The following is a 16,429-nucleotide window of genomic DNA, read 5'->3' as shown; positions in this document are numbered from 1 at the left end:
GATGAGGGCGAGGTGGGCTCGTGACTGCGGCCATATCCTTCCGCCGCCGGGCGGCAAGTAGTCCCGTGAGGCGCGGCCGCGGCGGGGAGCGGGGTGCGGGGTGAGGCCGGGGCTGGCTTTAGGGGAACGTCCGTGCCCGTCCGTGTGCTGACAGGAGGGCGGGAAGGGGGTAATCCGTGCGATCCGCTGAGGGAAGCGTTGCATCCGCTGAACCCGAAGCGTTTTGGGTCGAGCGGCATCGCCGTGCTGGGGCTGCTCCTGCCGACTTGGGAATTCTCGGTGTCTGGTCCTTAACCCTCTGGCACCGGGAACACGATGGCCGCGCTGCAGGCGGCTCTGAAGAACCCTCCGATCAACACAAAGAACCAGGCAGTGAAGGTGAAATGGCAGCAAACTCACTCAGGGGTCACTCCTTAAAAATCCTTCCCTGTGTCTGTAACCCCGACCCCACCAACCCTGCCAGGGCGTACTTTGAGGAAGCTGGGTTTAGGGTATTCCCTGATTGCTAAACATCCGGTGTTTTAATTTTACTCCAAGTACCGCAGCTCGGATGCCACCTGTCCGTACACCGTTAGCTGGTGCTCGGTGAGGTTTGGCGCGCTCTCCGACCCGCGCTGGGTGTGGGTGCCGTGCCCTGGCTAACTCCGCGCGCCGCCGGGTGCCCGTGTCTGACCCAGCCCTGGCAGCACACGGATGGAGTCGGCGCCGAACGATCGGGGAACCACAACTGCAGTTGTCACCTCTGACGAAGGAAACTCTGCTCGCTCAGCCAGACCGTGAACCTACAAAAAAGGAAGAACCGCTGGTTATTGCATCCAATCAAAATGAAGCCGTTAAAACCTCGGAAAATGCAAACCCTCCCCCCATGACAGACTATAGGAGCCTGCTGCCTGCATATATTTCTGAATCTCCCCAGAAAAAACCTGGAATGGCTCCTGACTGCAGCGGCGAGAGGAACAGGCAGATGAGCTGTGGAACTGCCTGACGGTGAGCGCCTGTGGAGCTCTGCGCTCCCCGCTCGAGGAGAGGCCCACGGGCACGTTTCCGTGCTGCTCACCAGGCCACCGGTGGAGATTTTTTTTTTCAGCTAGCCCCAGCCCTTTCCTGAGGGTTTTCCGAGGGGGTTCTGAGATCCAGCTGCTTGTTACAAATGGTGCTGTACAAAAGATGGAGCAGCTTTGTCCCCACATTAACGGCTTGTTTCCATTAGATGTGTATTGATGTATTTCAGAATATGCTTGGAAGGCGGTGGAATTGAAGAGGGCAGAGTGACTGAATTGTAACGTTTGGCTTCATTTTCACTTGATCTCATGGAACTTTTATGTTTTTACTTAGAGTTCTTCACGTGGGGTCTCGCTAAGCCAAGCAGCTGTGGGATGTAAAATTGAACGGGAACACTAACACCTGTAATTTCTGGAGGAGGAAGCTACTTGAAGCATTTCTATAATGGAATCATTCAAAAGTCCAACAAACCCAAGACCTTTTTCTTTCACCCTCCCTGAGTTAGTGATGGATGAACAGGAAGAGCTGCTTTTTGCTGATTACGTGGTTAATCTGCCGCTGTAATCATGCCACACACGTTCCTGGGTTTGCAGTGACATCCAGATCAACTTGCAAAGGGTTATTAGTACAGAATATTAATGCTGCCAGGTTGCATCCTGCCTGCCTGGGACAGCTGACTCTCTTGAAAACATGTGGCTTCCAGCAGTCACCTCTTCCAGGCTGGCTAATGGCATTTGCATGGAATAGAATACTTGTAGCTCATTATACAGTGCAAAGGCATGGAAAAGGCTCTGGTGGCAAGTACTTTATTCTTCTAATTCTTTTGGGAGTTTACCAGACCTTGGGTTTCGATGTGAAAATTTATATTGCGTAGCTGTAAACTCATGTAATAGGTGGCGAATTGCAAATGCCACCAGAGAGGCAGAAACCCCAGAGCAGGACAAATGCCTTAAACTCTTTTATGCTGTTTATCACTGGGAGGACATATCCATTATACATTATCACCACAAGCTTTGTGTGCAAACTGCCCTATTCAAATAGATTTTAGAATTGTTTTAAAAAAAAATACCTAGCTTTGTTTATGCGATTGATGGGTAATATTTGAACACACCTTATTCAAGAGTGAATGTATCTTTCCTTGCCTTGTTTGTTGACAGGATCGCGCAGAAAGTATTGTCCTGAAGGTCCTCATCTCTTTCAAAGCCAACGATACTGAGAAGGCGGTGCAGTCGCTGGACAAGAACGGTGTCGACCTGCTGATGAAGTACATCTACAAAGGCTTTGAGAGCCCCTCGGACAGCAGCAGCGCTGTGCTGCTGCAGTGGCACGAGGAGGTGCGTTTGTAGGGCGCTGCCCCCCGGGGGGGGCAGCGAGCATCGCTGTACTGGCCCTGAAGGAAATACAGCATGGATTTATTTTAATCTTTTTTTTCCAAAAAAGTCTCTGCACCACCTGCCCGGCCTTTGTGTTGGTGGCCCAGGGCTACCCCAGCCTTACAGCCGGCCCGGGGGGGGACCGCTGCTCCTCGGCTGGCTCCCGCCCTCGCTCGGGAAACGATGCTGGCCGTGGGGCTGGATGCTGGCCATGGGGCTGGTTTGGATGCTTGGGGAGGCTGGGTTCTCTTTAGCTTTGCTTTCCTTAAGTAGAGCAGTAGCAGTTTGTTACAGACATCTTGACAACAGCACGGGGGTTGCTTGGGTTTTTTTGTTTTTTTTTTTTTCTCCGTGTGTGTTTTTTTCTTGTAGTTGACTCCAGGATTGAGAGGTACAAGGGGTTTGGTGGCAATTTCAGGGGAGGAGGGAAGCAAATTAAGAATAAAAATGAATGTAATTAAATGAATGTGTCCACTGCAGAGCAGACACGGTCTCAATCTAGCTCATTCTTTCACCTATATGCATGTGTGTTTGTGTATATACATACACAGGTTTCTATTTATTTACACATGCAGGCTGTGGTGGATGGCCAGCGGTTCTACCTGCTGTGACCAGTGCTGTTTTTCCCTGTCTGGGTTTTCAGTTCCTTGGCAGGTGTTGCCCAGGCTTTGCCCTGGCCAGAATTAACTCTGTTTTGGAAAAGTAGGAGCCAGTTGAAACACTCCTGTGTTTTTCTGATATTTTTCCAATTTCCATGTACTTACTTTTTTTGGGGACTCCTCTAATGGGCTTCAAAACCGAGCACAGGTAGGAGCACCAGTTTGAACCAGCCTCCCAGCTCCGGCTGAGGGGGCTGTTTGCCAGGCTGCTTCGTGAACCACAGGGTGCTGCTTTTCTCCTTTTCTTTCTTCTCCCTTTTTCCCCCCTCATTTTGGGGTCTCAGCTGTGGAGTATCAGAGCTAAGCCCCAGGAGTCCACAGCTGATGGAAAAAACACCCAGCAGTGCCTCCCACCGTGAGTGTGGTGACGGACCAGTGGAAGCTAGGAACAGGTTTTACAAAGTGCAGGTAGCACACCAGCTGGAAAAGCAGCGTGTTCACGAGAAAGTTTGCGGTGACAGGCCCCAAAAATGATTAGCTGCAATATGGCTGTAACCTAACAAACAACTCTGTCTTTGCTTTTGTTTCAGAAAGGAAAAGTGCTGTTGTACGCTCAGTATGGCAATATGAAATTTCTCGTTCACAAAGAGATTCTATTTATCCTGAGGGAAATCGAGTAAGGTTGTGTTGTTCTATTCTGTCTCCCAAGGTAGTTTAAGTAGGGGAGGGGGGAAAAAAAAAAAAAAAGAAAAGCAGGAGGCAGCTTACATTCAGGGTCATCTTTCCTTTGCCTTTGTGACTGTAGCAGGAGAGGCCCTTCAGTGACAAAGGCAACTGCCGCGGTTCAGGGTCTCACAGTGTGACTTTTGGCAGCTGTAGGAGTCTCCCAGTGCTGGGAGCTGGGACTTGGGCAGCGCCAGCCTGGCTGAGGGGAGGCAGGACTGTGCTAGGCTGGTGGAAGCAGCAGCCCTGATGTAAACACCAAACATCTGTATTGTGTGCAGGGGGGAAGAACCCAACGAGCTAATGCTGTGAGGCCAGGAGGAAAAAACACCATGATGGCAACAAGGAGGAAATGATAGAAACACTCAATATTTTTTTTTTTTTTATATATTAACTTGCCGCAGAAATCATTCAGTGACTATTCAGCTAATGTGCAAAACAAAAAAAAAAAAAATTCCAGTCCGTACTGCCCATATCCAGCTACAGGGGAGGAAAGCCATAGCTCTGGTTGTAGGTCTACCTTTGAATTTCAGCCTCAAATATTTTCCAAGTTGAATACCGACGTGTTCATCTGCTGTGATTCTAGAATACTGGATGGTTGCAAAGGTAGCCCTCCAACCAGTTCTCCCCGTGGCCTCGTCTCCCTCACGGTGTGATTTTGCTGGGCCGGTTGCTCCGGCACCCCCGTTTGGCAGTTCTGGGGAACGTCAGACTGGACCAGCTCCTCATTTTCACCTGCTTGTTGACCGAAGATTTTTTCCGCAGGAGGAGATTGAAGCTCACGCGGCTGTTCATGGCGTAGAACACGTTGGCGTTGCTCGGGATCACCAGTTCTGCAAAAGAGGGACCAGAGCCTTTTGCAGAGTGGATTTGCAGCCCTGCCCGTGGCGGCCGGCGTGCGCGCAGCCAGGCACCGCTGGGCCCCGGCTCCTTGCCCTGCTGCGCCTCCTCGGGCAAAGCCCGCAGCGAGGGGTGCCCACGGCAGCCGTCCTGCAAAAACGGGGCGGCAGGCCCGCAGAGGGGAGGAGGAAGGCGGCCAAACCCAGCCCACCCCTCCAGCCTGGCGGGAGGAGGCTGTGCCGAAAGCCCCGGCGCTTGCCCGGCCCGAGGGCTCGGCGGGCGCCCTGCACGCCCGGAGCTCTGCCAGGGAGCTCTGCCTCGGTAAAGCCGCCTGCTGACAGCCCGGGATAAACCGTCCCCGCGCCCCAGTTAGCGAGGGGGGGGATTCGCACTGGCGGCTGGGACAGCACGGCCGCGGCCTTTGGAAACGTTGCTTCACATTTTACTCTTCCCTTCCGAATCCAGCAGAACTTTTCCAGCAGCAGCAGAACTCTGCTTCCCTACCTTTGTCCCGAGAGATGACTTGTACAAGCTCATAATCCTCAGCCGTGTCAGATCCCAGGTTGTGCTTCGCCAGAGCTCTCTGGATGACGGCCGGAGTTTTCTCTTGGTTAGTTATCTGGAAAGTTTTGATGAGAGATTCTGCTTATTCACTCTGTATAATGATTTAATAATTAGCAAAGGCCTGCCTCCCTGTAGACCGCTGGGTCTTGGAAAAGATTTCAGAGAACTGAAGAAAGATGATGGGTCAGTAAGGTAGTAGTAGGTACTGCTAGATACTGAAACATGGTATTATGTGACATGTGGTGGTGCTGGTTTTTTAGTTCGTGACAACAGATACCGTACTAGAAGAGACAGCAGTAAATCACAGCGTCTGCTCTCCTGAGCAAACACTTTGAGAGATGAGACGTTGTCCTCACTAGCCATAAAAGTCCACATAAATAGCTGCCCCACCTGTTGTTTGCAGACGTCCATTAATCTGCAGTCTCCCTTGCTAAATACTTTCTTTGACATCCTGCAAAGATATTTGGCCTTGCAACCGGGATTGCTGTCTGCTGTGGAAGTGCTGTGCATCCAGCGCAGACACAGGGCTCCCTCCCTCCCTCCCTCCCTCCCTCCCTCCCTCCCTCCCTCCCTCCCTCCCTCCCTCCCTCCCTCCCTCCCTCCCTCCCTCCCTCCCTCCCTCCCTCCCTCCCTCCCGAGCCTTACGCAGTCAGAAGGAAGATTTGTCTTGCCAGTAGCCGAATCTGTCAGGCCCTCGGGGCACGGCTCTTTGTCATTTGGGGAGGTGAGAGCATTAAAATCAGAAGGTAGCTAGCTAACCATGCTAAGAACTACCCCGCCGTGTGTCTGTTCCCCCCAGGCCCCGGCGGACCCGAAGTGCTGGGGTGTCGCTCGGGTGTCGGCAGAGCTGGCGTGCCGGGATCCCTCCCTGGGACCAGCATCGAGGGAAGCACCTGAGCACTGGTTATTGACATGGCTAAGCTTAGAAGACTGTTCCAGGAGTCCTGTTAAAAAATATACTGATTTGTGCCCAGTTATAAAAAAAAAAAATGTTACAACCTAGTACAATTTGGGAATATTGCTTTCTCTGTCCATTCAGTTTGGAGTGCATACTGGCGTTGTGAGCTCAGTTTGGTCTCTAAGTGTGTGAGAATTCATGTAGCTGCACGGTTGAGCATTTTCATTGAAGCTTAATGGTTGAAAAGGTCTAAGAAGCTGATGGTGCTTGTCAAATAATAACATAGATTTAACCACAACATAAGTCATGAACTTCTAGTTACACATTTAGTTTGAGCTGGTTGTCTAGGATCCTTCTTCAATCAGTGAATAGAGAGGCACAAACCAGACGTATATTCCCAAAACAGGTATGTGCTACATGTGTTGAATCCATTGGCTGAGCGCAGCAAATGGTATTGAGCTCTAGAAGAAATGTGAAATTATGTGGGACAGGTCCCATCAAAGGCTCCAATAAGACCTCTGTTATTTATATATTGCTAACTTGCAGGAGCAGAAAACATCTGTTTTTATGCGAGATCAAATGTTGCAAAATTTTGGGGTTTGACCTGGACATGTCATTTACACCATCATAAAAATTAGTAGTATTAGTGGCAGTATTTACAATGAGTTTTTCAATTGTAATTTATATAATACATTGTTTTGCATCTTGGGAATGTCATGTAGTGTGGCAAATTGGGGTTGTACATATATTTAAGTGTTAGCAAAATGTAGAATAAAAAGCATATGCTCTGATCAATAAGATTCTTTTTATCCAATATTTGGTTAATCAGACTATAGGAACAAAATGAGACTAAAAATCTAGATGCCAGAGTGCTTGAAGGGATGAATAAGCCATCCAAGCAAATTTAATATCTTAATCCCCAGACTACTGTGAAGATCTCGGAGGACTTTTTCAAAGGCCTTTACAGAATGAGGGAATGGATGATAGGAGCCAGCTGGTGGCAGGAGAAGCAATGGGAATGGTACTCTCTTACTCTCTGTTTTACTTCTGCTGATGGTGTAAGACTATTGGTGCCATGTTGTGTATTGTACTGACACATGTGAGATCAGAATTCGACTGTTGAATCATAGAGGATTAAAAGAACTGTCAGATGGGATGTCCCACATAGAGAGAATAATTACGGTATCTGATACTTGAGATCATTATAGATATTTTTATTTTATTACCATGGATACATGACTCTGGTGTTACAGATAATGCCTTTTTTTTTTTTTATTCCTTTGTGGTAGGATGTTGCTTTTATTATTTTAGTGATGTTGATGCAAAGTAACACTTACTTGCTTTTGTTATAGTGCTCAGCTATTTAGGGGGTTACATTAGACTACTGTGAGTTCTTGTAGTCTTCTGTGGTTATGATCAACCTTAGCAAAATTAAAATTGTGCTTGCAGATGAAACAACATCTAACAGAAGCCTATGAAAAGGAGAGAGAAAGTAATTTAACTGACTAATTAAGAGCCCAATCTGTGTGTTGATGGGACAATACTTAGCTCAGAACCACTTAGCCTCTCTGTTTTTGTCCACTTAAGAGCCCATTATGCCATATTCAGCACAGAATTATATACTCCAGGGAATGTACTCGGCTGAAGTACCCACATTTCATATATCTCCAAGGTGCATGGCCCTCATTATACCACTAGAGTATGTAATTATCTTGTAACAGCCACACACCTTGGTGCATTTTATGATCTCCTTGAAATGGTCTATTTATTATTTTTTTCTAAAGCCCCAGGCAGACAAAAAGTTGGTAACAGAACGATTAAGGTATCTTGTTACAAACCTAGAGATTTGAGTTTCATCCCATTTGAACTTATGTTGAGAGCTTTCTTCAGCTGGAAATGTTTTAAATGAGCATCTGATCCCCTGTCTCAGGGAAGTGGTTAATATTGAGTCTAATGGGGTGATCTGACCTCTTGTGAAGCATCAACCCACAAAAGAAATTTGCTTATTTCTACCATAATAGCCCAGCAGACTACTTTTGTTCCTGAGAGACCTTTAACCTGGTATTATTCAGAGCAAAAGTCATCAGCAAATATATTATCCAAATCTATCTGATCCCATGACTCTTAAAGATAATGAAGGTATTCTCTAATATATTGGGAGAAGGGAAGTTGATCAATCACTTACAAGAATTGATTGCCTTCACATATGAAAAAGAACCTGTGCCATCCTCAATTCCTTTTTTTTCCTGAGAGCTGTAGTTGAACTCCCCTATAAAAAAGATGTTCTTCAAGAAATCTTGTCCAAAATTTTAATCTCTATGTAGTCTCCTTTACATCCATATTTTTTCTGAATAAATACTCAGAAGATCCTGTTCCTGTGGTTTAAATTAGTGTGTGCTTAAATGCTTTGCTGAGCAATGATATGGAATGCTCTGTCAGACATTAAATAAAAAAAATTACCACATGTCACAACACCAGAAAAAAAAAGCCAGTACTTGCCATCATTCAGCTTTCCTCTATGGGTAAAACCATTTTTATATGACCTTAGAACATAAGAACAGAAGACAAAAGATCCATCTGTGACTGGCAAAAGTGAAACCTATGAAGACATAAAATATTAAAGAAACATTTCTCAGAATATTCTCCTGCTCCCCAAGAATGTTTGGCTTGGCTGTGTTTGATCTCCCTCAATAGATTTCAGGTCCATTAAGGGGTTCAATCACCTCTTAAACTGCTGTAAAGAATGTTTAGCATCAAAAATATTCTGTGTAAGGAGGATCACATTTATCTATGCACTGAATAATTATCTACCTGGGTTTTGTTAGTTTGTTTTGAACCCAGTACCCCAACTTGGTTTGACACCCTTTAATTCTCTACTGGCAGAAACTGTGACAATGTATTCCTATGTGTCCTCCTCAGTTGAAATTTTGTAGCCCTTTGTCACTTCTCTCCTTAGTTAGCTCTTTTCTAGACTGACAAGTGGATGCAGCTGTTCCTTATTTGGTGGCTGTTCCAGTTTTTACCATTCTTGCATCATATTTCTATGCCTTCATAGTGCTGCTATATTCTTTCAGAGATGGCAGATTAAACCTTCCTGTTGTAATTGAGATTTTTAAAATGTCATCATGATACTATGTTATGTTCTTTCTTCTTTTGCTTTTCGATCACTACTGAGCACACAGATGATATTTTCATCGTTATCTGTTACACCACCAAGATCTCAATTCTATGTAGTAACAGTTAGAACAGAGATGTCTTTTTTATATGTAAAGGTAAGATTTATGCCCCACTTTATAAAGTGCATCACTTTACATTTATTTACACTGAATTATATCTACCATTTTATTTCTTAATCATCCAGTCTCATTAGGTTCTTCTCTGTTTTTCACCATCAGCCTTCATCTTTCCTATCCTGAAAATTTCTGAGAGATCAGCAAACCTTTATCACCTCACAGATCCCTTTCTTTCCCAGATCATCATTGGATGTATTTAACAGAATGGACCTCTTCAAAATCTTACCAGTGACATCCTTTCCTTTACACCCAGCGCTAGTGTTATGTTAGTTTTCCTTCTTTACTCAGGGCAAACTAACACAAGAACACTTTATCACTCACAAGATCTCAGGCAAGTCATTGTTTCCTGGCAAGGAGTGTAAAACGCAAGGCTGTACTCATTTTAAATTTACCTTTGATTTTTTTTTTTCCTTGTTTTGCATTACTCTCAAAGCTAATTCTCATTTCCTTAAGCTGTAAATCTATCTTGACTTGCATTTAAATGAATACAGGGTTTTTCTGTGCTCAGCTGAGAAACTTAAAAACTTCAACCAGTCTGTCGTGGTTTAGGCCTGATTGACAGCCAACCACAATGCAGCACCTCTCTCTCCCTTCCCCTCCGGCAATGAGAAGGGACAGAGAGCCAGGCTTGGGGTTCAAGATAGGACTGGGATGGGGGAAAATCCCCCTTTTATGATCACGAGCAAAAGGCAGACTCGTTAGGGGAAGAAAAAAAGAACATACATTTATTACAGACACTAACAACACGTAACAGAGTAGGACAGTGAGAAGCATTGCCCCATCTTGAGAACACCTTCCCCCCACCCCTCCCTTCTTCCCGGGCTCAGCTCTGCTCCCGATATCTCTACCTCCTCCCCCAGGGGCGCAGGGGCAGGGAATGGGGGGTGCAGGCAGCGCTGCCACTTCCTTCATCTTCGGTGAGGGGAGTGTCCAAAACTTGTTACCCCCTGATCCATCGTGGTCCCCCTCTCACAGGAGACAGTCCTCCACAAACTTTCTCTGACTTGAATTCCTCCCACGGGCCGCAGCGTTCCCCACACTGCTCCGTCATGGGTCACTAACTTCCTCCGACTGGATTCTCTCCCACGGCTGCAGCCCTTCCCGAGCTGCTCCGGCGTGGGACTCCCCCGCATGCTGCAATCCTCCCAGCACTGAATTACAGCAGCGGGGCTGCCTTTTCCCATGAGACCCCGGCCTTCTTCGGGCACAGAACCTTGATCAACAACAGGCTGTAAATCAATGTCTGCTCCACCGTAGATCTCCATGGGTGGCAGGGGGGGGCCGCCCTGCCGTCTCACCACAGGATACAGGGGGGTCTCTGCTCCGGCACACCTCCCCCCTCCTTTTTTTCCTCCGTTCCTCCACTGACCTTGGTGTTCATGCAGCTGCAGCAACTCCTCCTCACCAGTCCGACTGCCCGTCACCACGTCCCTTCTTAAATACGTTATCGCAGAGGCGCAGCCGATTGGCTCAATTTCCCAAACAGAAGTGGAGCTGACTTGGAGCTGGGGGAGCTTCGAGAAGCTTCTCACAGGGGGCCGCCCCGATAGCCCCCTCCCCTGCCACCAAAAAACTCCACCACTCACTCAACCCAGGACACACTCACAGCAGAGTTTTAGAAATTCAACACTTGTACCACACTAAACGCAGAGGTTTCGCAGTGAATTGCATGGAGTTATTCCAGATTTACATCAAGAGGGCATAAAAAGAATGTGATTCAACCTCCCACAATGACTTTCATGCCATTTGGAGTTACTAGCTGCTAAACAGAGAGGTATCTAATACATATTTACTGTTTGTATATTAATGTGTTGCTCTTACCAGCACATTTATGGTTAATCACAGTAGATTTTTGCTGTTAAACTAGTTGTCGATTGTGATTTACGAAAGTTAAGGTGTTCACATGTAATAGTAGAAAAGAAAATCCTTCAGATTTCATTCAGTGCTTTTAAACTTTTTAAGCTATTCTCCTCACTCTTCTTTTTTTCTTGCCTTCTGTATGTATTGATTTTGTGTTGTATGGTGATTAACAAATGTACTCACCTGACAGAATTTTAAAACTCAGAAACTAACAACATTTAGAGATACCAGTCAATCCTAAAAACTACAGAAAGAAGAAATCGGGTAGTTGCACTGCCATAACGTCTCCAACTAAACAGTCGTTGTTCCTCCATGTGTATTTCCCTACGCTTTGTTGAGTGTAGTTTTAAATGACCTATGCACTGAGGGTTCCTTTCACTCCCTGGAGAATGGAGACTGCTCTCCAGTCTAATGGATCTGCCACCTACGACTTTTCTTGTTACTCATCTTAAATGCTTCTTTTCTGTATGTAATTCCTTTAATTCTATTTCTAGCTTTTATGTGGATTGCGTAGACATCAGAGTGAATGTAATTTCAAGTTTATTAACTAGGATGTGTTCTGGCTTTCAGTAGTGACAAATAACCAAATTTTAATTATTCTCAATCCTCATAGATATATTCTGATTTACCAAAGGTGCACAAAAATGAAGGTTCTGGTCTACTAATTCAGCTGTAGGTGTGCAATACATCTGCAGTTTATCCAAGTTCATTCATTCTTTTTTGGCAGAGCAGGATCAAGTATCTGTGTCCCTGCTGTTTGGTTGGTGTGTACGTGTCACATCATGGATCAACATGACAGAGATTGTAGAGCACACCAAAGAACTGCTTTGCCTCACTGTCTACACAATCTTTTTCACTTGGTGTAAAATGGCATAACTTTAAGAAATAGCAATGGACCTATGAATATTTACATTAGCCAATCTATCCTAGAGAAATAAGTCAAGCTGCAGTAAACACAGAAAAGGGCGTGCAGGACCACAGGAAAGGCCTGGTTTGGTTTTAGTGGTAGATCAGCTAAAGGGTTCATTAAAAATTGCCTTTCAGTGTTCCACAGATTTTGCACTGCTCATATACAAACATTCATTCTTACTTGAATATATAATGTTTAACCTCATGGGGTCATAAGTCTGATCTGGATCTCTAAGCTGAGTCAGTTACGTGCTCACAAAGAGTTAATCAAAACGTCAGAGAGATTCACCAGCAAAGTCAAAATTACAATAATTACCTACTTGCTTTGGGTCTCTGATGCCTTTCATACTTGGCAATTAACCCCTTTTAATTGTTGCAGGATCTTGGTATTTTTCTATTTCTAGATCTTCCTATGTTTTGTAGGTATTGCCTGTTTGCAGTAAGAGGTAAGGAATTAGTCTCATTTCAAAGTGTGATTGGCATGGAGGCTATATGTCTATCAGATACCAGGAGGAACTATTAATTGTAATGATAAGCCAATCAAGAAGATACATTATCTAAAGGAATGTGCTGTACTTGTTGCAGACTGATGTGAGATTAAAAATAAGCACGGACAGCTCTGTGATTTAACCTCTTTTTAAAATGACAGCTAGAGACTTATTCTGTATTTTCCCACAAATTCCCTTCTGTTTTTTTACTTAATATATCTCTGCATCTGAAAGTAGTATTATTCCAGATCAGTCTCAGATGTGTTACTTTGGTCTGTCACATGAAGCCCTTATTCATGCAAAGCAAACAACTGTGGATCCAAGACAGAATGTTTCCTTCTGCCAATAGCCATGGCTAAGGCTGGATGTTTTCCTGAGACAGGGCCTTACTGCCACATCCTTTTTCAGATTGTCTTTTTGATTTGTTTCTTATCATCCTGTTGCAATATATTTTTGTTTCTATTTCACTTTATCTATCATGTCTATGTTGATATTTTCTGTCTGGGAATTTCCATCCACTAAAAATGTGTATATAAATTTGCTTTCTCTCATTTCATTACCTGCATTTGATCAAGGTGAAGCCTATGCTGATCCCTGCTCATTTTTCTAACGTGTCTCTTTCCCTTTGTGTAATTTTCCCTTTTCTCAGTAGTGTTTGCAAAACATCTCAATTCAGTTGGATCCACAGACTTTAATTAATGTCCTGTTTGTTTCAAGACCATTAATAATGTTGTTAAGTAAAAGCAGGCCTAACACCAGTCCCTTTCTTCCTGCTGAATACAGTGTCTCATCTTAATGCATGATTATTTATTCTTACCTCCTGTTTATGATCCTTTAGCCAGTTCTCACTCACCATGATACTGTTCCTTTTTGAGCCATGGTATGAATGATTGTGATTCAAGTTTTAAACAATTCCTGGAAGAAAATAAAACAAAAGCTAATAAAAATATTCATAAACACTGTTATTGCTTTTTTTCTTGCAGGTTTGTGTAAGTCTTATGAAAGAAGTTTATTACCTGTTTTTCTAAGTAGTCTTCTATATTGAGATCCTGTCTCTAGAATCGTTGCACTGGATTCACACCTTTGTAATGAAAGCAATGGTGAAACTGGTAGAAATAAATAGAACTACTCGTATCAAATACGAAGCAAAGCCAAAAGCACAGCTGGTAATATATGTTATAGATCTACTGAAATTAATGATTTTAAGTCATTATTTTTACATCAGGAAAATTAAGCACTGGAATGACCCAGTATGTCATTTATGAGATTTCTATTTGTGTATATTTTCATCAGGACTAGGTATCTGACTTGAATGTATTTTCTTAACATTTAGCTCAGACAAAAACTATGGGTCTAGTTGTAAATGTGTAAGGGCCTTTGGCTTGTACTCTGTAGGCAATCAGCCAAGATTAACATTTATGATTTGTTTTCACCTTGAAAAATGATTAGTTTATGTTTGATACTAACTAATGTTCTTGTGTAAAATCTTCTTCATAAATGGAATATATGCATATAATTAAAATACAATTTTCTGTTATATTTCAGCATTGCTTTTTCAAGATTATTTAGATCAATAGTAGTATAATACATAAACCCACTGCGGGGAATAATATGAAACAGTCCTTTCCTTGCTAGCTTCATTCAGTTTTGGAGAATCAAATTTCAAAACATTGCTTCAGTCATTGCACGTTTATTGAAGCAGAACAAAATTTGGGTACCACTTCAGATTTGTTTACAACTGCAAGCACAACAGAGTCATTCTCTGTCCCTGGGGCACAGCGATGTAGAAGATGAATAGGATTGTTCTCCCCAAGAAAACCTGATATCAAAAGGGAAAAAACTGGCTTTTCTGACCAAGGTCAAAATGGAGCATGATTTAGAGACACTTATCATAGCAGAGTATCTAAGTTAGTTCATATGAAATTACCTGTTTGAATCTAAACTCAGCATATTAATATAGTGCTGTACCTGACCTAATTAGCCCTTAGAGATGTACTTCTGTATGTTTGATGATTTGAATGGACTCTTCTTACACTTTTAGTCCCAGGATTACAAACATAGAGTTTACTTTTTATTTATCCCCATTTACCAGTGCAGCTCTGCCACTAGTGCCCTTACAGAGGGCTGAATAGAGTAGCCTTCGTACTGGGATACAGAAAAATCTGCATAGGAAGAAGTTATGATGTGTTGTGGCTATCGCAGTTGTGGGAATACCTCACTGCCTGGGTAACGTAAACTGCAGGTTACTCTTAGGGCCAAGAGGAATCTCTGCTCTAGTTTCCAAGAGAACAGCCAGGCACAGCAAGAATATGGTTGTGACTGTCACCACTGATGCCTGCACCGGTTTGTTTATTATGACCTTTGGATTCTGGGATTACTTGTACATTTAATTAGAAGTGCAGATCTGTGCTCAGAGCATGACAAGGGTTGCTTTGAAACCATCAAGTTTTTCTTCCACAGCTTTGCCGCAACCCAGTAATACTGGGGGTGGGATTCTTTTTCACTTTTTTTCTTGTAATGTAGGATGAAAAGCAATGAGGTAATTTGCCAGCCTTTATGCAACTGGCAGATGGGTTATATTAATATCGTAAGGACATATTGTTCCCAATGCCTGCTTAAACGGAGAAATGCTATATCAGGCCTGGATTCAGAAAACTGCCAAGGCACGTGCCTGTATTTATTCCTCTTTAGCAAAGTAGTTATGTACATAGCTGGTTTAATTGAAATGGACATTTTAACTGGGTTTCCTCTGAGCTGAGGCATTAACAGTACATGAGAAAGTCGATTTTCTTTTGCCAGTGTTTTGCTTCTGATTGTTTAATAACATTCTCTGACCCAGCATGACCAAGTGTTGCACACAGCTTTCCTAGAGTAACTACAACTACACTGTATTGATATTTGGGTACATTGAAGATTACAAATAAGAGCCAGGACTTGTCAGGGTGTGGAAGACAATTTCACTTGCTGAACTGTGATCTAAGTATGTTTAAGACATCCAATAAGGTTGAGTATCTCATACACTGAGATCCCAATTCACTGCGAACATCATCTCAATTCTGTTGTCAATGTACAGATGCCATTTATGCATACTATCCCTCCACACTTCACGTTAAGTAGAGGGTTGTAAGTACTCAGTGAAATCTTCAATTCAGCATAGACAGTTTAGTACACAATTAATGAACAGTCTGACACATCATTATCTTTCTCAAAACTACTGTCTTATATAAACACCTCTGATATTTTCTACAGGTGTTGTTACATTCATCTGTATGTGCTAATAGCTCTAAGATCCCCATAACATGCCTTTGGTAGTATATCGCTACTGCAAACCCTCACCTCTACTGTTTAGAGGGACTCAGAGTTTGCAGATGATGAAACTGTTTCTTATTCTCTTGACGGAGATCTGCAGAACATTCCTCCTTCTCTTCAATGGCCTTGCTCCAAAAAGAGCAAGCAAGATTTCTTATCTAAAAATCACGCTGCCAACAGGGAAAGTACAAAAGGGAATATTTCTGACTAGACTGTATCTTCCTAGCTCTCCTTCCACCTGTGCAGTAGCAACAGCATTTCTAAGGTTTGAAGAAGCTGCATGAAAATTAAAACTGATTTATTTAAAAACCTGTTACATTTCAGCAACTCTGGTCAAGACACAGATCATAAGGGAGCAGGGGGAAGTGAAGAGCCTTTTTTATCCCCTGAGAATGTCCTGGGTAGAAAGTATTACTTCTGACAATTAAGCAACAATAAATTAACAGAAACATAAGCACAGGGGTTACTCTCTCATTCTCTTTTTTTTTTTTTTTTTTTCTGAAGAGAGGGATTTAACTGTGGTAACAGGCCATTTCTAGAGGATTAACAACCTGTCCCTTTATCCATTCTG

General features: G+C 43.7%; 1 protein-coding gene across 3 annotated transcripts; it reads left to right on the top strand.

The window, feature by feature from the left end:
- Nucleotides 1-4,996, top strand: LOC122154226 (actin-related protein 2/3 complex subunit 5-like). Of its 3 annotated transcripts, none has more exons than XM_042801524.1 (4): nucleotides 1-32; nucleotides 306-378; nucleotides 2,160-2,336; nucleotides 4,463-4,996. In XM_042801524.1, the coding sequence occupies exons 2-4, from the start codon at nucleotides 316-318 to the stop codon at nucleotides 4,886-4,888; spliced, it is 666 nt and encodes a 221-aa protein (XP_042657458.1). In that variant the 5' UTR covers nucleotides 1-32; nucleotides 306-315; the 3' UTR covers nucleotides 4,889-4,996. The 3 variants fall into 3 exon arrangements, with proteins under 3 accessions (XP_042657458.1, XP_042657460.1, XP_042657459.1); XM_042801526.1 differs by lacking the exon at nucleotides 1-32 and adding an exon at nucleotides 3,565-3,650 and having other exon boundaries at nucleotides 4,463-4,592; XM_042801525.1 differs by lacking the exons at nucleotides 1-32; nucleotides 4,463-4,996 and adding an exon at nucleotides 2,483-2,837.
- Nucleotides 4,997-16,429: the final 11,433 nt, after the last annotated feature.

Source organism: Tyto alba, unplaced genomic scaffold (genome assembly GCF_018691265.1).
Source record: "Tyto alba isolate M040663 unplaced genomic scaffold, T.alba_DEE_v4.0 Super-Scaffold_34, whole genome shotgun sequence".
Taxonomy (NCBI): Eukaryota; Metazoa; Chordata; class Aves; order Strigiformes; family Tytonidae; genus Tyto; species Tyto alba.
The sequence above is the reverse complement of the archived record's forward strand: the minus strand, read 5'-3'. Positions and strand labels throughout refer to the sequence as shown.

Excerpts from the sequence above, each read along its gene's own strand:
- LOC122154226 (XM_042801524.1), top strand. The coding sequence starts at position 316 with ATGGCCGCGCTGCAGGCGGCTCTGAAGAACCCTCCGATCAACACAAAG. Across the intron at positions 379-2,159 it reads CAAAGAACCAGGCAGTGAAG|GATCGCGCAGAAAGTATTGT; the intron begins GTGAAATGGCAG and ends GTTTGTTGACAG. Across the intron at positions 2,337-4,462 it reads TGCTGCAGTGGCACGAGGAG|GAGGAGATTGAAGCTCACGC; the intron begins GTGCGTTTGTAG and ends TTTTTTCCGCAG.